At 35.2% G+C, this 24,672-nt stretch overlaps 1 protein-coding gene across 1 annotated transcript; it reads right to left on the bottom strand.

Moving 5' to 3' along the window:
• Positions 1 to 1,055: 1,055 nt before the first annotated feature.
• On the bottom strand, positions 1,056 to 24,418 carry LOC129788667 (E3 ubiquitin-protein ligase UBR1). The gene is made up of 9 exons (XM_055824901.1): positions 24,286 to 24,418; positions 23,178 to 23,894; positions 15,409 to 15,947; positions 12,172 to 13,148; positions 9,363 to 10,310; positions 6,865 to 6,976; positions 5,187 to 6,796; positions 3,482 to 4,014; positions 1,056 to 2,186 (listed from the first exon to the last, which is right to left on the bottom strand). The coding sequence occupies exons 2-9, from the start codon at positions 23,353 to 23,355 to the stop codon at positions 1,672 to 1,674; spliced, it is 5,412 nt and encodes a 1,803-aa protein (XP_055680876.1). The 5' UTR covers positions 23,356 to 23,894; positions 24,286 to 24,418; the 3' UTR covers positions 1,056 to 1,671.
• Between the last annotated feature and the right edge of the window lie 254 nt (positions 24,419 to 24,672).

The following is a 24,672-nucleotide window of genomic DNA, read 5'->3' as shown; positions in this document are numbered from 1 at the left end:
TCGTAAAAATGTTGCAATTTTTGCCATTCGTCACAATTCATTATATTTATAAATAAACTTATGAATTTTTGATTATATATTCTTTTTAAACTGAATGAGAATCTATTTCAGATACGAGGACGTTCTTCAGTTGCCAAAATTCGCATAAATGTCTCAGCTGAAAGATCTTTCAGAACCTCATCGTGGAAGTTTTTAATTTTAGGCTGATTTATGTTTCTTTTTTTTTTTCGTTGAATCCACATACAAATGTTTGTCCGTTATCGCGGGATTTTTTTCTCCTCTTTTTTGCTCAAAAAGTTTCTCATTCTTGCTCAAGAATAGGACATAAATATGCAGATTTGAGCATGGGACTAACATATGTTTGAATTGAACTTTGCTGCTGGATTTAAATTGTTTAATTGGAATTTCTCTAAAATGTTTTAATGAAAAGGAGATTATTCAGGCATATATGAGTATCTTAGCCTGGTTAGAGGAAATAATTTTAATTCAAATTGTCTTTTTTAGAGAATGAAAAAAAAAAATGATAGGAAATTTCCCATTTTTCATTGAAATCACAAATGCGAAACATTACGCCGAAATTTTCCAATTCTCTCCTTTTAAATGTTTCAAAACATTCACGTTAATGTTTCGTAGGGACAAATACATCGAAGAAACATTAACGTGAATGTTTTGAAACATTTAAAGATACAAGATAAGCTTCCTGAAATTCCTTAATCAATTAATCGTTTAACAAAAGAATGGAAATGGAGATTAACCCTTTCGCATCCAACGTGAAACATAAAAACATTGAAACATGCACTCTTTTATTACGATCTTTATTCTATGAATGCTCTCAGATGACTTTTCTTAGTTAGAACGTCTTTTTTGGCATATTTTGCGTGAATCTGATGCTTTTCTAACTGTAAAAAATTAATTAAAATCATAATTAATTGAAAAAATAAAATGTTTCATGTTTGGGTCAGCGTATGACCCAAAAAAACGCGAAAGGGTTAAATAAAATTTCTTTTCCTTCAAACTCCCTTCAAAAATAAATCAACCAATAAAACACCATTAAGTTTGCTTCATAAATCTTCTTTATTTCTTTTTCTCTTCCTCAAATATATCTCACAAAATATCAAACCGGAAAAAATCAACTATAATAATTTCTCTTTGTTTTTCTTCTTCTTTCAAATAAATCAAATTATATTATTAATAATTATTTTAATAAAGAAAAAAAATATATAAGGAGACTCAATCATTCTTCAGAAGCGTCATCGACTTAGCTGCACACGATCGTCACTCTTCCTTAATCATCAAAAAATCTCACCATTTACGAGGAAGTTTCTCAATTTAATAAAATACAAAGAAAAAAAAGAAAATAACGCGAATATAATACATTTTTTTTATCAGACTTTTGCCTTTATAAATTTCCTCAAATTTCTTGTTTTATTTTACACAGAAAAACAATAATATTTACTTGAATTTGACTTCCTCTCTCTCTACTTTGGAACTGAAATTAAATTAAAAAAAAGACGATTTTTTCTCCTTAATTTGAGAGAGGGGCGCATTTACGTTAATTTTTCTTATTTAAGTTTAATTTTTTTTTCTTTCGAGAAGCGCGTGCTAAAGGGGTGACCAGAGGGGAGAGGGAGGAGCGGGTAGTTTAAGCAAAAAAGTGTTGTGATTCCTCAACTAGAGTAGCTCCCACTGTGTGGGTGGCATTGTATTCGTAATCTCCATCGTGCGGGCAATTTCCTCGTAGAACCCATGACTTAGCCACATAATGCGCAACTTCTCATACCTTTCCCGGCACAGGTGGAGAGGATTCCCGCGCCTGAGTCCCGCATCGTACTCACCGTACTCATCGAGATATGGCGGGGAGATGAAGCAACCCTTACTCACACTGAGCAGCATCACTTCACACTCCCGGATCCGCAAAAGTGGAACAATTCCTGCCCCACAGACGTGTGCGTGGTACGTACACGCCCCCACTGTCATCCGGTTAATCTCACTCTGGCAACAGTACGTCTGCGAGCAGAGTACTTCACCGCAAACGAGACACATTGTGGGATTGCGGGTGTCATCGCGTGAATTATTGGGGCACGTGAAGAGGGAGACACTATTAATTAGATCACTGTAATCCTCCGGAAGGGCAACAAGTTCCTTCACCGGTAAATACGTCGGTGTTGATTTCTTCTCCATTTCTCCTGCAAAATTAAAATAAAAAATTAATTTGATTTCAAATAACGCGTCCAATTATAAAAGTTGGTATACCACAACGCGGAGGGGTCAATCTATGCGTTGTAATTTAATTTGTGAGCAGTATTAGTAGAAAAGTTGAATTTTTTTTTATAAAATTCAGCAATTTGAAAGATAAAAAAGCTTATATCTCAAGTTCTACAGAAAATTTCTTAACTAGTTTTGGAAAGGTCTTGAAATAAGCTATAAATTGATATATATCACAATAAATTTCAAGGTCACCTTCAGAACACAAAATGGCGGCTTTTACCATTTTACTTCATCAATTTTACGTCAGCTACACAAAATGGCGGCTTTTTGTTCTACCAAAACAGTTTTTTGCACTTTTCGTCCTAAAGGAATGGTTCTAGAGGTTTCTGATGTTCCAGAAAGTTGTAGAGAATTGCAAAACCTTTAATTTGATACCAAGTTGAGCAAAATCGGACAGACTGTTCAAGAGATATGGCTCTTAGAACTTTTCAAATTCAAGAATTTTTCAAATGGCTATATCTTCTAAACGGCGACATAGAATTTCTTCATTTTCGGACTGGTGAAAGATATTGAGTCAGGCTACAACATATCAAAATTTAAAAGATTTGCCTAATGGCGATTCGGAGATATTTCCCCTTAAAGTTAAGCAAATTTTGTTATTGTTTTTAGCGCCTCTTGCGGATGTTTTTGGAACTTGAAATGTTCTAGACAGTTGTAGGGCTTCTTGAAACCTTTCATTTGAGTTTGAGTTGGTCAAAATCGGTCAAGCCGTTCTCGAGTTATATCGAAAAAACACTTTTTGCTTTAGGCCGCCATATTTGCTAAACTGCTTGACCGATTTTCAAGTATGATTTATCGATGAAAACGTCTCACTGAGCTCTACAACATACTAAAATTTCAGACCTCTAACTATAAGGGAATTGGTTGACGGTATTTCAAAATGGCGGATGGCGGCCATCTTGGATTTTGAAAATGCGAAAAAATGAAATTTTACACCCACATTTCTATAGAAAACTTCAAACCGGAAGCCTCTATCTGTTACCGTTCTCAAGGTATAAGGCAAAGTTTGGAACACCGGCCGGATCAAAAATTTTCCACTAAAATTTTTCGTAATGTGGGATGTATAAAACGTGCTCATACCAAGTTTGAGCCCGATCTGAGGTGGTTGGTTTTCCGACGATTACAATACTTGGTGTTGGCCACGAAGTAGAACACCAACTAATTTTAATTTCAAACAATTTTTCCCGCCAAATTTATGTTCCCCTCTTCTCACCTTTCCGCATTGCCTCAATGGTTGGATGCAATGAGGCACGCGTCATCATTTCCAGGGATTTCTTGCACACAAAGTAGGACTCAATGTTGGCATCAAGGCCCAGGTACTCGCACATCAGCTCAAATGTATCCCCACCGAGTTCCTCCAACTCTTGCGGCATCTCAATGCCCGTAATGAAGTGAAATAGGAGTGTGGCTGACCGCAGAAATGTCGAACTTTTCTCCTTAATCTCCTCAATTAATTGGCTCGGGGTGATTATTCTACGTGCTGTGGAGCCCACGTAGATATTGTGGAGGCGGAAAAAGGCCAACATAGTCACCAAACCATTATCCTTCCCGCCCTTTTTCTCCTCCGTCTGTGCCTCCATTGGAACATCATCAGGATCCTCCTGGACCTCCATACTTGTTGTCTTTGTTGTAACATTCTGAATTGGTTGCGTGAAAACTATTGTGGAGCATGAAGGACTTTCCATGGATAATGTTTCTTGTGGTTTATTTTTTCCCTTTGCCTTTTCTTCTTGTTCCTTTTTATACCTAAAACAAGAAGAAAATATTCTTCTCTTAATCTAATAACTGTTAAAATTTAAAATTTCAAAAAAGAGGTTGTAAAATCAGTTAAGAAATTGCTCAAAATTTGAGCGAAAAAAGAGTTAATTAATAATTCTTTTGATAAAAATTTAAGGATTTTGATTGTGAGCTCCCCTCGCTGATTAAATCAAACGGAAGGAGCTTCATAGGGACGTTGCCAGGGAGGGTGTTTCAGTGTCTAAACACCCTTTAGAAATTCAGGAAGTTCAGGCTTTTCCTTAGACGTGAAATAAATTTATTTAAGGCTAAAAACCCATTTAAAAAAAAAATTAGCAAATGTATTTTCAAACTATATAAAAAATAATAAATTTGACAAAACAAACTTTCGAACGTTATAAAAGAATTATCAAACGTTTGGAAATCCTCGAACTTCAAGAAGAAACGTCAAACATTAGAAAGAAACGTCAAATGATAGAACAGATTCATGGAGCGCTAAAAAACTGTCAAACGTTAGAAAATATTCATCGAACGTAAAAACAAATGTTGAATGCTTAAAAAACGTCAAAATTTAGAAAAAAATATTTAAAACTTAAAAAGGAACGTTCAAGTTTAAAAAGAAGCGTCAAACGTTAAAATTTTCATTGAAAGTTAAAGAATAAATAAAATAAACATTAATATTATGGGCGGAAAATCCCATTTAAGGACATAAGGTTTGCCGCTGATGAGAACTTAATGAATATGTATTAAAACCGACAGAAAAATTAGTAAAACGTTACAAATGTATCAGACAATAAAAGGTACGTTAGAAATTAAGAAGAAACGTCAAATTTCCGAAAAGTTACGTCCAACGTTAGACGAGAAACTTCATCGTTAAAAAAATTTATCAAACTTTAAAAGCAACGTCTGTTTTTCAAAAAAAAAAGTTCAACCTTCAGAAAAGAAATGTCAAACGTTAGAAAATATTCATTGAACGTTTAAAAGAAACGTCAAAAGTTAAAAATTAATTATCGAACATTCAAAAAAATACATCAAACGTTAGAAAATATGTATTAACCGTCAAAAAATAAAAAAAAAACCTCCTTTTAATTGTTTTTCTGACTTTCCCCATCAGTACAAAATTCCTTTAAATTTCTTTTTAATAACGCTTTCATATATTTTTTTTTAATACATAATCTTACCTTTCCTCCGCCTTTTGATGAACTTCTTTGAGTAGTGCATCCTCCAACACGGCATCCTCCTCCACTTCCACCGTTGGATTGAAGGTAATGAGAATTTTGGCAATATTGAGAATAAAAGCCTGTTTTAGTAGATAAAATTCCATCATTTGCCCCGTGGGAATGACACAATCACTCTTCAGCAAATCCTCTGGGTTCCTCTTTTGCACATACATCACACAAGGGGTCATGAAGACCGTCACAACGAGTGATTGAAAGAGATTTGTGTCCAGAAGGCAATTTGTCTCTGGGCACAGGACATGGTATTGCGGGAAAAGAGCGAGAAGCTCACGTTTCTCCTTTTCCATCATTGCAAATCCCATTGTACCACACATCCGGATGAGACCACACAGGCAACTCAGCTGTCGTATTGAGAGGTGACCCTTCAAGGGTTTCCCCTGCGCCCGCAGGAGCATCTCAACCGATTGAATGGTGTACACACACGCCAGCCACATTTCAACGTGCTTATTTATCTTTTTGCGCCCAATGAGATCCTTCATTGTGGTGACAAAATCACTCACATGCCCAATGAGATCACGATCTATTTGTCGCTTAAGTGGGGGACAAGCTGCTACAAAGAGCTCCCTCGTTGGCTCATTGTACTCCTCGAGGATGGCATCAATACTCAGCATTTCCTCCTCTTCACTCCCCAGACCATCAATGAATTTCCGCATAATGTCGCACCATGTGGAGAAATCCACATGCTCCGTTGCATGTTGATGCGTCGTTGTGCCAATGTAGTAGAGTGGAAGAGAGCTCGCCAGCGGGATGACAGTGTTGCTCAAGCATCGACAGAGTGGACAGAGGAATTCCTTCTTGTCCGTATCAAAGCTGGCCGGAGAGCGATTTCGATACGGTCTGCGGGTCTCCTTTTGTACCTCATTGTTGAAGTATTCAAGCCAACAATTGGCATGCATTACATGCCCACAGCTACTCACATGCGGATAAATCCTTGCTGGCCCATAGATTAGTGTGGATTTCTGCACATAGGCCGAATACACCATACACGGCCCACCTTTGCTCACATTAACATCCTCCGAGCACAGTATGCACGACACCACCTGATCGTCATCCATGTGAACCTTCCTATTTGGTCCCAAGCACGCAATTGACTGACTCTGCTCATTCGCATTCTCCCACTCCATGAAATCCTGCGTCTCCTCGCGCTCATACTCAACCTTTGTACTCTCAAATAGCGCCGCATTCTCCGTCATAAAGTTCTTCTGAGCATTCGCCATTTGTGCCATAATCTTAGCACGATGCTCAGCCGCCAATCTCGCCCTTTCCTGCTTCTCTGCCGCCTCCTGCTCATCACTCGTCATTGCTGTATCATCCTGTTCCATTGCCACACTCGTACTACTCCCAGCACCACTATCCTCACCACGTGCCTGAATCTCCTTGAATTTCTTCACTGTCCACTGAATATGCTCCGTAAGTGCCTCAACACGCGGACATGTTGCCAATTCCGTTAGCAAATGCAAAATATTCCACTTTATGGCACGTTCGTGGAACATCAAAAACGGATAATTGCCACTCTCCTCATCTTGTAGCCCATAACCAATTAGGAAGAGAACCTAAACACAAATCGGAATGATTGAGAAAACTCTTTTTATTTTTTTTTTTGGGAGCGCTCAATCCTCACCTTTTGCAGATGTCCCTCTGAGAAGGTTCGCTCCTTGAGATCAAGCGACTTCTCCAAGACTGTCTGCATTATCAGTAACATCACATCACACTGCAGGAGATCAGCAATCATGCTGCAGGAAAAACAATTAAATTGATGAAGAAAGGAGTTTATGCAACGACATATGAAGGACGATCCTCTATCGCAGAACAATTTTAACCCATCTCATCTTGTAGGGGAACATAAAAAATAGAAGAATCGCGAGAGAAACTCCCCAATATCCACTGGGATCACATCGAAAAGTGCAGTGAAAGTACAGTGCGGGAAAACATAACCTCAATTTGGGAACAACATTTAAATGAATAAGAGGAACTCCATTGTGTTCGACCAGCCTTGCATCGGGACCTCTTGAGCTTCTTTATAACCTTCCCAACCTTTCCTGCCTACCCGGATGAAGTTTTGAATGATTTTTGCTTCATTTCTGGCTTCCCGGACTTCCCGTCGTTGAGTTTTTTTTCACTTGGAATGTTCTCTTGGATAAGAGTTCAACAGCAGGGCGTTTCCTGGACTTGAGTGGACGTTTTAGATCTACGGGGGCAAAAAGATTCCGATCTGACTCCGCTCCAACTCCCTCTTTGAAATATTCAGCATCATAATCATGGACACGTTAATTGTGGGAAACATATTCCGTAGCATCTGTGCCATAAGCTTCAGATGCTTGCCTTGGCCGGAAAAGCTGTTGAACACCACAAGGGGAGCTGATTCGTAGGCTTTGTCATTACATTCATCATCATTTTTGGCCGCCTTTGGGTTGAAATTACATCCATAAGGATGATGAATATACAAAAACAAGAGAGAAATTGATTTCTGGGGCCTTGCGGGAAGCTTCCCGGAAACTCACCTTGAACGTCAAAGTAGGCTCTCGGAGAGCTTTGCTACTTTATATACACACAACTGTTGATTACAGTTCCAAGGGAAAGCACTCCAAAAAGAGAAAAAAAATCTCAACGACGGGAAGTCCGGGAAGCGAGAAGTGAAGCAAAAATCATTCAAATCTTCATCCGGGTAGGCAGGAAAGGTTGGGAAGGTTATAAAGAAGCTCAAGAGGTCCCGATGCCACGCTGGTCGAACACAATGGAGTTCCTCCTATTCATTTAAATGTTGTTCCCAAATTGAGGTTATGTTTTCCCGGACTGTTCTATCACTGCACTTTTCTATGTGATCACAGTGGATTTTGGGGAGTTTCTCTCGCAATTCTTCAATGTTTTTTGATCCTCTACAAGATGAAATGGGTTAAAATTGTTCTGCGATAGAGGATCATCTTTCATATACCCGGGCATAAACTCCTCTGTGAAAAATTTCTCCAAAAACTTTCTTTAAAAAAAAAAAACTAAATATTTCCTTGATTTTTAAATGAGTCATTTAGGGGCAATTTAGGGGTCTCTTCGATGGTCAATGATCGTAATTTTGCATATTGGTCAAGGATGATCACTTATCATTGAATTTTTATGCAAAAATTCAATATTAAAATAAAATTATTCAAGCAGAAAAAATTTGCAAAACGGAAATCAATAATGAGGTTCATTTTATTGAGGAAAACATAAAGAATATAATTCAATTAAAAAGCTTTTTCTTTTTTTAAACTTCACACAAATTGCAAAATTTTAATATTTCATATCTAAGACACATGTTGTGCTATAAAAATTTTAAAATTTCGTAGCTGAGAAACATTTTCTTAGTTGATTCTGTTAAATTTTTTTTGAAATTGTAAAAAAGTCTCTTTTAAAATTTTATAAAAGAAAAGATATCTCATAGATGAAAGAGAATAAAATTTTTATATTCCTTAGCCAAGACACATGTTATGCTATAAAAATTTGGATATTTTCTCATTTGATTCTGTTGAAAATTTTTCTTGAAATTGTAAGATCTCTCTTTTGAAATTTTATTAAAGAAAAAATATCTGAAGGTTTTAAGGGAATATAATTTTTATAATTCCTTATCCAAGACACATGTTGTGCTATAAAAATTTTAAAATTTCGTACCTGAGAAAATTTTAATATTTTTTTAGTTGATTCTGTTATTTTTTTTTTATTTTGCAATAGTAAACTTATTTTTTTTAATGTCGTAAAAGAAAAGATATCTTTTAAATGAAAAAGAATAAAAAATTTTCATATTCTTTAGCCAAGACACATGTGCTACAAAAAAAAATTTTAAATTTCGTAGTTGAGAAACTTTCCTTGAAACTGTAAGATTTCTTCTTTGAAAATTTATAAAAAAAAAAAGATATCTGAAAGGCTTACGAGAATATAATTTTTAAAATTCCTTAGCCAAGACACATTTTGTGCCATAAAAATTTCAATAAACAGAAAAACAGAAAAGAATCTTTTTTTCTCAGAATCAACTCTTTTCTGTTATTTTTCTATTTAAAGTTGTTTAGAAAAATCAAATTTAAACAAAATATCCTTTAAAATTTAATCAAGAAACTATAAAACTCATTATGGGCAAAAATTGGTACTCACCAAAAAGCTTCCGTGAGCTTTGGTAGCTTTGGCGGTAGACAACACGTCCTCTTGGCATTCTTACGCTTCCTCTGTGCCTCCTCAGACTTGGACTTCTCCTCTTTGCTGTAGTGGTAGAAGAACATGTTGTACATGTCGTAGAATTCCGGCTTTAGCTCGTACACCCCCTTCCTATCCGCCTGTGCGGGTTTATTGAAAATTGCAACGGCATTTATTACATTCTCCATGCCAGTTTCATGCTGAATATCCGGAAGGGTTCGATTGAGCTCCGAATGGGCAAAGGGCTTAATGCAGAGTTGCTGAATGATCTCCTTCTTCAGCCTATCCTCTTCCGTTACACGCCCAATGCCCGGCATGTAGCGCTCCCCGATTATTATGATGAGTAACTCGAGGAATTCATCAACCATATTTATTGTTTGTCTGATGTTATCCTCCTCCGTAATTCTGGAATCCACTTCAGGTGTTGTCCACGGGGTCGGTGACACCCAACTCATGAGATTGAATTTATTTATAACATGAATGAGGAATTCATTGCGCTCAATGAGCGACGCCCCAATTTGGAGGGTAACAATGTCCCTGTCAAGCATCTCTGAGCGACATTTAACATTCCGATAGAAGTAGAGTTGATTGAGGAGGCTGTACCCATTGCGCCTCCACATGCCAGCGTGTACTTGAGCAATCATTGTCTGTGTACACAGTACGGGTTCAATCAAGTGGACAAGGGATAGGCCAGATGAGGGAGCAGACACAGTGTAGTAAGATAAACCGAATTTCTCCAAGTGTAAGTACAATCCGGCAAAGAAGCGTGAAAGGGGGAGATGAATTGAGACAGGTTGTGATGCTACATCGTACATTAAGCACGTTACACTGTGATCCGCAAGTTCTTGCACCTTTGTCATTGTTTGCGACACAATAAATTCGCATTCAGACAGTGAGGCCAAGACCATCCTAAAGAGAAAGGGAATTTTTTTTTAATTGCTAAAGCTAAAGGACTCTCCGATCAAGTAATTGGGCGTAGTCAGGTAGGAAGTTTGGGTGTCTAAAGACTCTTTGAGAAAATTGCGACAGTTCAGGTTTTTCGTTAGAAATCAAAATAAATTAATTCTACGTTAAAAGTTACGTAATAATTTTTTTAATGAAAAATCATAAGTTAAACCGTTAGAAATAAGGAATGGCAAACTTTTGAAATTAAAAAATGGCTCAGATTGAGGAATGAGGCGTAGAAGCCTAAAAAATATTTATTTTAAGCCTAAATGGGATAAATTAAAGCCGGAAAGTACTAAATTCTAGCTTAAAAACGACTAAATTAAAGCCAAAAATGGTATTTGGTTTTGAGTCGTAAAGCCGCAAAGATTAAGTAGTAAAAGCCAATAAAAATTAAGCCTAAAAGGGACTAAAGTTAAACTTGAAACGGACTAAATTTAAGCCTAAAAGGATCTAAATTTAAGCCTAAAAGGGACTAAATTCAAGTCGATAGTAATAGTAAAATTAATTTGAACTGAACTTTTACCTAAAATCAGACTTTCCTTCACTTTATCCTCAAATACTACGTTTGCCTTTCTTTGCTCTTATATTTAATGTTATTTGGTTTTGAGTCCTATAAAGGCAAAGATTGAACAGTAAAAGCAAAAAAAAAATTAACCCTAAAAGAGACTAAAAGTTTTTTCAGTTCTAATTCGATTTTACCAAGAGACGTTTCGAAAATATTCAGATTTATGGTCACAGAACTAAAATATTTCGGAAATAAACCGTTATAACCATTATCAAAATCGTTTTTAACGTTAAAAGGAACGTTAGACGTTTTAATAAACTTCAAACGTTCGAATTGCACAAAAAACTATCAAAAACTGCTAATTCGAATGCAAAAGTAATTATTTTATTAATTTAGTAACCTTAATCATCATTAATCTGTACCCTAAAGTCGTTATATTCGTTCTAAATTCAATTTCTGACTACGCCCCTGCCCTTGTCTTAATAACTAGGGTTACCACCTCACATTACATTCTGACCCAGAGATTTTAACTACCCCACCCCCCCCCCCCCCCCCCGAACTTTTCGCAAACTTTTTTTAGCATAAGGAATCAGCTTGAATATATTTAAGCCAGGTTTAAGTTTACTTTAACTAGGCTTCAGTTTTAATCTTAAGTTTTTTAATCGAGGTCATGCTGAGGTAGTGTTAAGTGCATTCTAAAGCTAGTCTATGTTTAACTGTTAAAACTATGAATGCTTTATCTTAAATAATTGTAAGGGTAAATTGTGTAAAACCTCAAAAATGCAAGTTTGATTTAAAAACTTAAGAAACAAAGTTAAGCCGTTTATTGAACCAGGTCTTTTTTTCTTAAGCTAAACCTTAGTTTCTTTCGGTCAGACTTTTAAGACGTATTCAGACTCAGTTCAGTTCAGCATGATCTAACCTTGAAACCTTAAAAACTTGACCTTTAAAAAAAATACTAAAGTCTAGTCTACAACAATAGTCTTGCCTTAAAATCTTAGGACTGACTTTAAAAACTTAAACCTAGTTTGAAGAAAACTATAGTCTAGCTTAAAGAAGTTTATTCTGGTTTAGAAAAACTGAGATCTGACTTCAGACGATTTTCCTTTAGCTAAACAAATCGAAAAATTCTAAATTATAGAGTCTATTTCAATTTCCGATTTTTTAGTTTTTGAATACTGCAGAAAATTAAAGCAGAAAAAAATTAAAACCGTGTGACCCGGAGAAATTGATCCTAAACCCGTAGCCCGGAGATCATACCCCGAAACTCGAAGGTGGTAGCCCTATTGATAACTAAATAAAAGATTTTGTACAAACCTGTAAACCTTGACAAGGACAACCTTATCGGTGCGACACCAATCAAGTGCCAAGGATATGACGTATGCCAATTTAATGTGCAAATTAAAGGCTGACTCCCATTCTGGTTCATGCTCAATATGTGATCCCGTCTGTCGATGCACTGCATCCATTCCTTGCATCACCCTCAGGAGTTTTATGAGTATCTGCATCCCATGGAGGAAGCCCTTTCGCAAATCATCCGTCCACACATCGGGCGCAATATTGAGGAGGTACCGCACATCGTACAAAATGTAGGCGGCCCTCTTGAAAACATTGAGATTTATTGTTGTCTTGGCAAACTGTAGCACCTTATTCTGCACATACTTCTCCACACTTTCCGCATAGAAAGTCTGCATAAGTATGAAGAATGCACTCTCGTGGGCAATTAAGTGGTGGGCAACGGTTGGCACCGTAAAAAGTTGCACACTCAGTGAAACAATTGAGAATGAATGATCATGATCATCGCGAATGTAATCCTGCATCACTGATGCGTACAACTTGGTAAAGACAACAGCTAACTTCTTCTTATTCTCATACTCCATCAACATGCCCGAAATGAGAACTTTGTGCCAACTCGTACGTGCCATCTTCCACAATTTGCAATCATTCGACAGCAAATGGTTAATGTTGTAATCCGTATTCATGGTGATTATATCACAAAAAACCTTCCTGAAGGAGGCAGAGTGCATGAGGAATTGCTGCAACCATCCAAGGAGTTGCAATGCAAATTGCTGATACGACAACCCCTTCTTGTGCAGCACCGTCACTCTCAGTGGTTGTGTCTTAGCATGCATTATATTCCGTACGGATTGCTTCTCCACCTCACCCTTGAGGCGCATACATTCAGCAAAGGAGCCACAGAATACCACTGCACGCCCATCTCTGTCCACACTGGTGACATAGTCCACGGCATTCTTGTGTGGGCATGCGACAGTCCTTGTCAATGTCTGGATAACCTAAACAGCGAATAAAATTCACGACGAGGAGGGAAGATAATTAGCTCCCATCCAATGACAAATTTAATCAGCTCTCTGATAAGTACCCCCAAAAGAAACCATGGGCACAAGCCAAGGCAACTGAACTGTGTGAGGATGAAAGTGATTTATTGTAGCACAATTCGGAGATACTAAAAAGGGTTTTGTTTTATTTCTTTTCTTTCTTCTTTTTTTTTTAAACTCCGTCTTGGCCAGATTCCAGATTATTGAAATCATGGTCAAAATATCATATTTTTTAAACTCAGATTAGATTATGCCAAAAGTTATTCTATAAAAGGAAGGACAGAGATAGGGTAAATGTGCCTAAATGGGACACTTTTTGTCATTACTCTCTGTCTTCTTAGAAAGATTGTTTGAATTTATTAAAATTATTCGGAAATAAAACTAAAAAAAATTATCAAATTATTCCATTTAAAGGACTTAATTTCTATAATTTTTTAGGGTATTTTATTAGATTTTTTTAGGTTAATTAGTTTTTGTTATTTCTTTTCACAATTTCATGAAAAAAATCTTCTAAATTTAATCAGAAAATAATTAAACTTTTAAAATTCTTTTATATTTAAATCATTTATTTTATTTTCAGAATTCAACTGGGCTGATTTTTCTGAAAATTTGTGGAAATTATCTTCCATGAACAAAGATAATTTAGAAATTAAGTTTATTTAAAAAAGGGTTAGGATTTTATGGGTCTTTTTATTCAATATCGCCCGCAGTTTTTTGTGTGGAGTGAAGTTCTATTGAACCCACTTTGATTTTGTGTGATTGTTTTTTGTGCGAAAGAGAGGAATGGGAAGGAAACCGGTATTAGGAAACGCTTGGCCAAGGAAAGGTAGAAAATCTACCCAGCAGAGAATCGAACCCGCTTCGTAGCGATATTGGGTATGATCAAATCGGAGCGTTAACCGATTGACCTATCGCCACTATAAGTTTATTTAAATTGAATTAATTTTCTTGAAATTATTAAGGAATCTTAAAAAAAAACATTTAATTTCAAAATATCTCAAAAACTGAAATGTTTAAAAATTCCTGGATGATTCCTTAACATTTCTTTGGTTAAAAACAATCATTCGCGAAAGTTTTCCATTTTAATCGGTCAAAAGATTCATAAGAGCCAAAAGAAATGCGTTAAAATCTATCATTTTTAGGGAATTTTGCTGAAGTTCTTTTCGAATTTTATTCGGATATGATTTTTTAGATTTTAATTTATTGTTTTTAAATAATATTTGATCTATTTGATTGTTGGAAAGGTTGGAAAAATATAAAAACAATATCAAAACAATATAATAATATAACATCCAAGAAAACTAAATATTAATGATAAATCATTCTGTTTTTTTTCTTCTTCAAGATTTCCTCTATTTCGTAATTGAATAGCAATTTTATAGAACAACTTTATAGTCTAAAAAGTTAAATCCGGACATAATCTTTACCATAAAAATTCGTTAAAAATTTCAATTTTTGTATAGAAATTATAATTTTTTTTTCTAATATAGGTTATGGGCTTAATTTATTATTATTTTTTAGATATCAATAAAAATATAATTTCAATCTATTTAAGTAAATATTTAGGTACCTATCCTTTTCATTTGTTGCAAAAATGTGTCCCACATATTTTTACTTCCCCATATTAGAACACTTTACCCTATTTGAATAAAAATATTCAAGAATAAATTTCAATTGAAAAAATAAACTCGGAGTATGAGCTAAATATGTTCCGAAACAATATAAAACAAACTAGATAAATAATTACGGAAGACATTAAATCAACATCAAGTTGAATAATAATTAAGCAATTATTAGAAGCCCCACATTTAGTATCAAAAAGAAAAAGCAATTTCGGCTTAATCAAAAATTCACATAAATTGGCCTAAATAAGTTGACTTTCTCACTACAAAATCGTCTTATTTCTGCGAGACATTTTCTAATAATAATAAAATAAATAATTTTCCTTCCAAGTCTTATCATTTGGGGAAGAAAAAGTTGCTACTTCCAGTGAATCATTTTATAAGACACCCAAAATACTACATTCCATGTTTAGTCTGAGAGTGAGAGAGAGAGACGGGAATTGTAAGAATATTTGCTTCCTCGCCACTTGGCATGATATCAGTGCAATGAGGTTTGTGCGCCTTTCGAATATAAAGCCACAAGGCCTTATGCCGTGGGGGAAGAATAAATGGATTTTCAAGCTGAATAAAAATTAAAACATTTTGGGCTCATTTACCTGTTCGTACGTGTGAGTTTCATCGTTGTAGAGAACTGTGCAGTAGAAGTCTTCATCCTCGTCAACAGCTGACATTGTTCCATTGCAATCAATCTCAAGGGATGTGGTGCAATAGCTGAGGACAGCATGGAAGACCATACCACAGGCATTCTTTATCCTTTCTGTGATGACGGGATTATCAATTTGGGTATTTGTCAGCCCCTGAATGTGTTGATCACAGTACGGGTCCCTCTTCCATGCCTCAGCATCGCCACAGTCACAGCATCCGCCACCATTTGAGGTGCCCATCTTGTATTTGTGATGCCGATGCGCTGATTGTTTGAAACAATTCACACAGAGAACGCACGTGGGATCCATACCGCACTCCCGGCAGCAGTACGTCGGTTCGCCAATCTTAAAGACCCTCCCACACACTGCTGCCACGTTATTCTCTGACTTCAGCTTATCCAGCACATTTTGAGGATTGTCACCGCAAATGAAGTCCTCGAGTGCATCCAAAATGGCCCCTTTTGCACTTTGCTCATCAAATGTCACCGTTTCTGCAACAAGAAGCGGACAGACCAACCCTTAACTTTGAATTGAATGGCTTTATCACGCACGGAGCTCTGTCTCTATTGTCCCACCACGTAAGAGTTGTCTCTCATCATCATTACACAAAAAAGACCTTCTCTCTCACAGAGTTTTTGTTCTATTTTAAAGCACAAATAATATTACCAACAAAGGCAACTTTTGCCAATTTTTTTCCTCAAAATAAAATATTTTTCTTTCTCCCTTTAAAATTGAGAAAGTGAGATGAAATTTATTTGGTATTACCCACAACAGGTGGGAAAATCCATCTCGTGTTTCGTGAAAGAAAATTAATTTGGGGAGAAATCAACGATAAGACTGATAAGGCATTCAAATAGAGCAACTAAATTGATGCTTTAAAAAAAAAGAGAAATTTTAATTGGAAAAATATCAATTTATTGTTCGTTTATAGACGATTGATTTAATGAGATTTCAAGAGATTTCTTAAAGATCTTTAAGAAGATTTTTAGAAAGTTATTCAAGAAAAATTAAATTATTATTTTTAATGAATGAGAAGATTTTGAAATTAATTAAAATATCTTCCTTTCTTTTCCTGTAATTCGAGAGTTTTTCCTTTTAGTTGGTATTCTGTGTAAAAAGAATTTTAAGACTACAAGTTCTAAAAAGTTAGTTCTTTTAGACCACATAGATCTAATATCCAGGATATTTTTTTTTAATTGTTTTTTTTAAAATGTCTAAAATTAGTTAAAAATTGCTATTTGTAATTAGGTTCTTGTTAGTTTTAGTTCTAAACGGCGTAGAATTGTTGGAGAACCTGTAATAAACTTTAAGAGTATTTCAAAGGTGATGAAAAAGCTCTAAAAGTTTTTTAAATCTTGTTATTTATGCTGAATGAGTTAAAATTTGAACTAAAAGTTACATAAAAAATGTAAAAATTATTAAAATGTGTCTTTAATATAAGAATTTAATTTTTAGATTATATAGATTATAGAAAAACCTCAATAGAAATTGTTCTAAACTTTTTCTAAATTTTTTCACGTAATTTTCTTTTAATAAATTTTATGTTCTAATTTTTTTAGTTCTCAAAAAATTCTCAGAATACTTCTTGGAAGAATTCTCTTCAACTACACCACCCTGTATTTGTAATCAATCTTTCCCCGAATGCATAATCTCCTCTGAATTGATAGTCTCTCTTAAGAAATTTCCGAGAAAAGTCAAAAGATGACGAAATATTGATTTTCATTGCAAATTCTCCTCAACTTCCTCCACACTCCCCTAAGCTTTATTTAATGAATAAAATTGACTTTTCCAACCTTCAGAAAAACGTAATTTAAATTCAAACATCCTGCTCCTTTTGCAGGAAACTCTTTCAAAGAAAAAAAAAAACTTATCTGAGAACTTCCCTTCAAACTCTTTTCCACCCCCGCAGAAAAACCCACTGATAATGAGGTCTAAATTTGCAACTTGAAGTGCAACTGAGTGTAGAGATGATATCGAAATATATCTCAATGCTTTCGCCACATTGCTGAAAATACCATAAAAAGTGAAAGAGGAGTCGCGCACTCAAAATGTAGCTCAAACTATATGAATTTTGCATTATTTTCTTACTCAACTATTTATTCTTCTCCTCCTCTTCTCTGTTGCATCTCCCTATTTCTCTTTTCACATTGTATAATGCAGAAGAGTGGGATGAATTGAAAGGAGCCCATGCAGCTCCCAAGGGCAAAGTACCTAATTGAAGGAAACGCAGAAAACAATTTTAACCTACCCAGTCTTGTAGGGAATCAAAAAAGGATGAAGAATCGCCAAAAATATTCACCATTTTCCACTGGGGTCACAGCGAAAAAAGGCAATAAAGTTTTGTAAAAATTCAAAAAAATTGGCCGCCATTCGCCATTTTGTTCATTTCAATGCATGAATCATATGTTTCAATGCTTCGTCATGAGCTTGTCGATGGGAGTTTGACATTTCATTCATTTTTTTTGGGAGAAAATAAAAAAAATTGCATATTTTTTAGTTTAATTATCGTGGTAAATGTGTTTTACGTGTTGTTCAAGAGTGATTTTTATATCTGAATACCTGAAGGATGAATTCCCTCCCAGCTTGTGACCGTCTCAGCGAGCACATCTCTCGTTACAAAACAAAGCAATCCAAAAACATTGGTCGTGGATCGTCTTGAAAATGGCTTTTTCACGAATTGAGAGATCCTCTGCGCTGGAATCCTTTGCGTTTCACACTACCACGACGGACAAGACGATGGATTGCTGGTTTTGTGATTCCCTGGATGTTGTCACGCAAAACCTTACGATTTTTCTTGGCACCCACCTTTCCCAAGACTTTTTTCAGGTATTCAAATATAAAAATCACTCTTGAACAACACGTAAAACACATTTACCACGATAATTAAACAAAAAAATACGCAATTTTTTTTTATTTTCTCCCAAAAATAAATGAAATGTCAAACTGTCATCGACAAGCTCATATTGACGAAGCATTGAAACATATGCTTCATGCATTGAAATGAACAAAATGGCGAATGGCGGCCAATTTTTTTGAATTTTTACAAAACTTTATTGCCTTTTTTCGTTGTGACCCCAGTGGAAAATGGTGAATATTTTTGGCAATTCTTTATCCTTTTTTGATTCCCTACAAGACTGGGTGGGTTAAAATTGTTTTCTGCGTTTCCTTCAATTAGGTACTTCGCCCTTGGGAGCTGCATGGGCTCCTTTAATGTTTGAAAAAAAAAAGTGAAATGAAAATGTGATACAAAAAGCTCTTTTGTTGTATTTTAATTTTAATTGTGATATAAAATCTTTAAAAAATATATTTTTATGTTTTTTTTTAAGTTCCAGTTGTGCGTCACGGACTTCACGTTACGCGTGAAGCTAAAAGAAAAGTCCTAAAGTATTAAAGTAAGTATGTCGTTAGGGCATGAAATTAGAACGAACATTAAGAATCTTAAGATGCAATTAAAAGAATAGATAAAAAAAATAATAATAATAAAAAAAAATATTGTAGCAATAACTTCAATTCTATTCTAGCTTCTAAGCATGGACAAAGTTCTTATTTCTTAAAGAACTTCTAACTTTTTTCCAATAAATTTATTTCAATGAAAAAAGCCTATTTCTGCACCCAAAAGTTAACTAAAAATATCTGAAGCATCGTCTTGTCGAAAAAGCATTGATGAAACATTAGAAAGATGTTTCATTCATTGTATAAGACAAAAAATACAATGATGACGTCATTGTATGCATTTTTGGGCAAATGGTCACTGACTTTAAATGAAGTTTGGCGACTTATTATTCTTTTCTTGATTTCCTAAAAAAAAAACCAGACGTATTCTAAGTGATTCCTTTAGTTCAATTAGAATTATTTAAAAATTAATAAATTTCCTAAATAAATTTCATACTAAATATCTTTTTACAGAGACTTCTTTTCCCACAACATTGCGCAGTTTTCTTGATTAAAAAAAAATAATTTAAATATTTTTCCAACTAAATAAAAAAATTACAATGTTTTCATTCTCTTTAGTCTTATCATAAAGCAAAAATAATAAAAAAGGAATCCACGTCATAATCAGAACTTGCTTCACTTTTCTTCATTCAAGGTGAGTAAGTCTGTGCAAAGAAAAAAACTATACAAAGGAATCGAAGAAGAAGAAAACATTAAACAGCATCCGCAATTTATTGTCACAAAAATAGAATTTTAGAGTATCGTACACAGAATATCGAGACAAACAGCAAGTACGGTGTGAATGAAAAGAAAAAAAAATGTCGACCAAGAGGAAGTTGCCTTCACCTTGTCTTCATTTTGTATTTTGCCAGAGACTATTTAATGTGAAACGTACCTTCCTTACTAATTTGTAAGTATGTAGAATTAATTGTGTACGAATAAACGGAGCGTAAGTTTCTATAAATGAAACATTCTTATACAATTTTAAGAAGTCTGGCACTGTGTGGTGGCCCCTTTAGCCAATTTTATTCTCTATAAAAAATAAAAATATATCTAAAACCACGAAGGAGACAAGCAGAGGGAGGAACTCTATGGCAAACCAATCTCGGCCATTGATCAATGAGAATGAGAGCTGTATGGGCCAGCGTGTGAGCACAGAGTGAGTTCATCAGCTGATCGTGGAAAGAGAGTGAAAAGCGAAAATATGATAGACGATGTGATTAATTTAAGTGGTCTTGAGTAATTGTCTGGCTCGGAAATCGTCACGACTCACGGAATGGCTGACTTAACTTTCACTCCAACTCTCGCACGCAGACCCAACGAAAATTCCGAAATTCCACACCATTTTCACCCTCAAAACTTTTGATTTTTTTTCGTGTGTGGGTGTTTGTGCAAATAAACAAGCAAAAAGAAACGCAAGTGAGGAGATGTTTGAAAGAGAAAGGGATAACCCATAATTAATAATATTGTTTTATCAATAATTTAGTAATAAATTTGAATAATAATAAAATTTCTTTTATTAGTGTTAAGGTTTTAGAAAGACGGTTAACCTTTTCAAGGAATTTTATTAAAAATAGTTTTATTTAAGAACAAGGGGCGTAATAAATGTTCAAGATTTTAGAACATTTTTTAGTACAGAATTTTAGATTTATTTATTTTTTTATTAAAGACATAAAAATCCGATTTTTTAGAGAAATTTTGAGATTACTCACGATTGTTTATCTAGACAATTTTTAGTACAGTTCTTTAATAATTAAATACGAATTTGTACTAAATATTTAGCACAAGATTAGGAATTAAGACTTGGCTATATATGTTTGTTAAAAATATAGATTTTATAAATTTTTAATGATTTATTTTGTAAATAAAAAATATTAGATTTGGTTACGAATTCAATCAAAAAAAATATGGATGATGTGTTTTGGCTAAGAGGTCTAAAAGATCTAAATTTTTAGAACAATTTTATTCCTAAAAGTCTTTTTCACAGAATACCAAAAGAAAACCCTTAAAAATATCTAAAGAAAAACGTAAAGGAATAATTTTGTCTTAAAATTTTAATGATTTTGACGTGATAAATTAAAGAATATTTTGATCAATTTAAGCTTAGTTTTTCGCATAGGTAATATAATTAACACAAGTTTTTCTGTTTATCTTACATTTCAAGGTTCTCAAAAGGCTCAATGGAATAAAAATGAGAACTTTATACCTATTTTACGGTCATAAACTTAATGAAGTGACTGTTTAAATGAGCTAAGAGGTGTTAAAATGAAATAAATTTCCCTTAAAAAGGAATAATTTTATTCAAATTCATTTTCAGGTATATTTTCCATTAAAAAAACGTTTTAAACTAAAAAAAAATGAAGAAGAATATTAAAAATTCGTCAAATGTAACCGTTTAAAGACCCTACTGCAGCAACTTGAACTTTTTACCCTTTTTGAAAATATTCTTCTTCCCGGAAAGTGCCGTAAGTGCCTGGAAGTTGTGCTGGATGACTGCCAATTGCATCAGAAAGTTTCTATGTATCTTAGGAATCTCCTTTTTAATACCCGGCTGATCCTTGACTACATTTTGGATTCAAAATCTGTCCATTTAGGAAGTCCCTTTTGCAATTGCGTGAAACATTTTTTAGACTCAGACTTTGACCCCTAAACGTAATCAAGGATCAACCGGGTGTTGAAAAGAAGGTTCCTAAGATCCCTTTGAAACTTCCAGATGCAATGGACGGGATGACTACACAACTTCCAGCCACTTATAGCACTTTCCGGGAGCATATCAATTGGTTCTGGGAAGAGAAGTTTATTCAAAATGTGTAAAAAATTCAAGTTGCTCCTTACTGCAGAAAAAATTCGTTTCACAAACATTTTTCTTTATTAAAATTTATTATTTAGGATTAAATTTCGAGGTGTTACGCATTAAAACGATAAGAATGCCTTTAAAATTAAAGGTCCCAAGAGTTCTAATAAGATTTTAATAGGTCTTTAATAAGAAATCTAAATTAATTTCTTTAAAAGGAAATATTTAAGAGATTTTAATTGAAATCATCCCTTAAATAAAAAAGGCTTTAAAAACTCTATAAAGTCAATCATAACGCGTCCAGTTATTAAAGTTGGTATACCACAACGCGGATGGGTCAGTCTATGCGTTGTAATTTAATTTGTGAGTAGAATAAGTAGGCAAAGTTGATTTTTTTTTATGAAATTCATCAATATGAAAGATAAAAATGCACATATCTGAAGTTCTATTAGACCTACAGAAATTTCTTGACTAGTTTTGGAAAGGTATTAAAATAGGCTATAAATTGACATAAATTTCAATGATTTTCAAGGTCACCTCTAGAACACAAAATGGAGGATTTTTGTTTCACAAAAAGAGTTTTTCGTATTTTTCGTCCTGAATGAATGGTTCTAGAGATTTCTGATGCTCTAGAAAGTTGTAGATAATTGCAAAACCTTTAATTTGATACCAAATTGAGTCAAATCGGACAAGCGGTTCAAGAGATATGGCTCTTAGAACTTTTCAAATTCAAGAATTTTTTAAATGGTCATATCTTCTAAACGGCGACATAGAATTTCTTCATTTTCGGACTGATGCAAGATTATTAGTCCCGCTACAACATATCAAAAATTCAAGGAAATCTATGATTGGGATTCGAAGATATTGCCCAGTAAAGTTAAGCAATTTTTGTTTTTGTTTTTAGCGCCTCTTGCGGCCATTTTTGGAACTTGAAATGTTCTAGACAGTTGTAGGGCTTCTTGAAACCTTTCATTTGATACCAAGGTGGTCAAAATCGGTCAAGCCGTTCTCGAGTTATATCGAAAAAACACTTTTTGCTTTAGGCCGCCATATTTGCTAAACGGCTTGACCGATTTTCAAGTATAAATTATCGATGAAAACGTCTCACTGAGCACTACAACATACTAAAATTTCAGATTTCTAGCTATAAGGGGACTGGTTGATGGTATTTCAAAATGGCGGACGGCGGCCATCTTGGATTTTGAAAATGCGAAAAAATGAAATTTTACACCCACATTTCTATAGAAAACTTCAAACCGGAAGTCTCTATCTGTTACCGTTCTTGAGATATAAAGCAAAGTTTGGGCGACCGGCCGGCAGGACGGCCGGCAGGCCGGCCGGATCAAAAATTTTCCACCACCATTTTCGTAATGTGGGATGTCTAAAACGTGCTCATACCAAGTTTGAGCCCGATCTGAGGTGGTCGGTTTTTCCGACGATTACAATACTTGGTATGCCACGATTGTGGTATACCAACTAATTGATTTGTACTCACCAGTCTCCCCTTCCTCTTTATTGACAATGATGAAGAATGGGCAGGCAGCGTTGAAGTAGGTGATAAAATCCTCCGTGGTCAGGGAATTGTTGTCAAACTTTGCCCGCCAACTCTTCAGCGGATTCTCGGGCAGAGATTCCTTTTCCTGCCTCTCCTCGATGTCCCTCAATCTAATCATCTTCACGCGCACCAAATTCAATTCCTTTTCTCTTGTTAATCTTCTTTGCACACACAAAAACACGAGTATTTGTCTTTTCTCACTTTCAACCAGATGAGGAGAAAGAGAGTTCACTCACATAGAGAATTTTGCGACGTAGTTTATCTCTCTCAGGTTTTATTTATTTTTTCTTTCACTTCACTAAACCCAGAAAAATTGATTTCCACACAAAATTTTCAGCCCCACAGGGAGTGGGTGTGTGAGACTTTTCACCACACAACAAATTCACAGCACAAAATGGCACACCCGTCGTAAGAACACTCTTTAGTTTGTCAGGAGGATGTCCTCTGCACCATCACGAGTTTCCTGGACACTTCTTCTTCTTTTTCTTCGTTTGCTGTGTTTGCAAAAGTTCCCTCTGGGATTGAGAGAGGTGTTTTGGGGAACAGCTGCTGCTGCTGCTGCTGCTTTCCTGACTACGAAGGGAATTCCCGCGCGATGGATGGAGATGGAAAACAAAATCAGTGGCACATCAGTTTATGAGTTGAGAGGGAGAGCGACTGAAAAAGAGAAGAGATGACGGTGCTTGGCATGAAAAATATAAATAAAGAAAAATACGCAAGGCATCAAGGTTCCCATCCCACCCCGCTCCCACCACACAGCGCGAGCCTTGTCAGAAAGCTCGTCGCGAATTTTATTTTTAAAATTATCACTTTGCAGAGATGGCAGGAAAATCACTCCAACACCACCACTTGGTTGCCATTCAGGCTGCAAAATGAGGTGATCTAGTGGTGGCAATTGGGTGCGTAATGTGTGGTGGAAGGAAAAAAGTGAATGAGAAGGAAATTTCTTTGTTGTGAACTCTCCATGACGGCCTCTGGGTCACGGAAAAATCCCCAAAAACCCAACTTTGAGGGAAATTAGCCGCAGGAAAAGCCACGCAGTACTTACATAGACGTCTCAAGATGTTTTTTGGTCACTTTCCTTGTGGATTTATCGTGTTAAAATGCGTTTTTCTTTCGCATGAAAATTAAGACGTCAATTTGCAGTGAAGGTTCTGCAAAAAACTGACATTTACACATCCCAGCAAGCGAAACGTCCGAATGTCAACTTTTAAAAACAAGCCCATAGGTTAGGTTCTTTCTTGCCGTGTGTCCCGTGACAAGTGAGTTGAATAGAAATTTTTTACTCTGCTCCTGTTACATTTGTGCTAATAAAACCATTTTTATGTAATCTTTTGATTTAAAAGAAGATTATTCTAAAAAACTATAACCTTAAATGATTTGAGAACGTTGAGAATTTGATTAACACGTAATTTGTCATGGATAGTGTCGCACT

Source organism: Lutzomyia longipalpis, chromosome 2, assembly GCF_024334085.1.
Source record: "Lutzomyia longipalpis isolate SR_M1_2022 chromosome 2, ASM2433408v1".
NCBI classification, from domain to species: domain Eukaryota; kingdom Metazoa; phylum Arthropoda; class Insecta; order Diptera; family Psychodidae; genus Lutzomyia; species Lutzomyia longipalpis.
This window is presented reverse-complemented; position numbering and strand designations above follow the sequence as displayed.

Excerpts from the sequence above, each read along its gene's own strand:
- LOC129788667 (XM_055824901.1), bottom strand. The coding sequence starts at position 23,355 with ATGATTAGATTGAGGGACATCGAGGAGAGGCAGGAAAAGGAATCTCTG. Across the intron at positions 4,015-5,186 it reads CATCAAAAGGCGGAGGAAAG|GTATAAAAAGGAACAAGAAG; the intron begins GTAAGATTATGT and ends TTCTTGTTTTAG. Across the intron at positions 2,187-3,481 it reads CATTGAGGCAATGCGGAAAG|GAGAAATGGAGAAGAAATCA; the intron begins GTGAGAAGAGGG and ends TTAATTTTGCAG.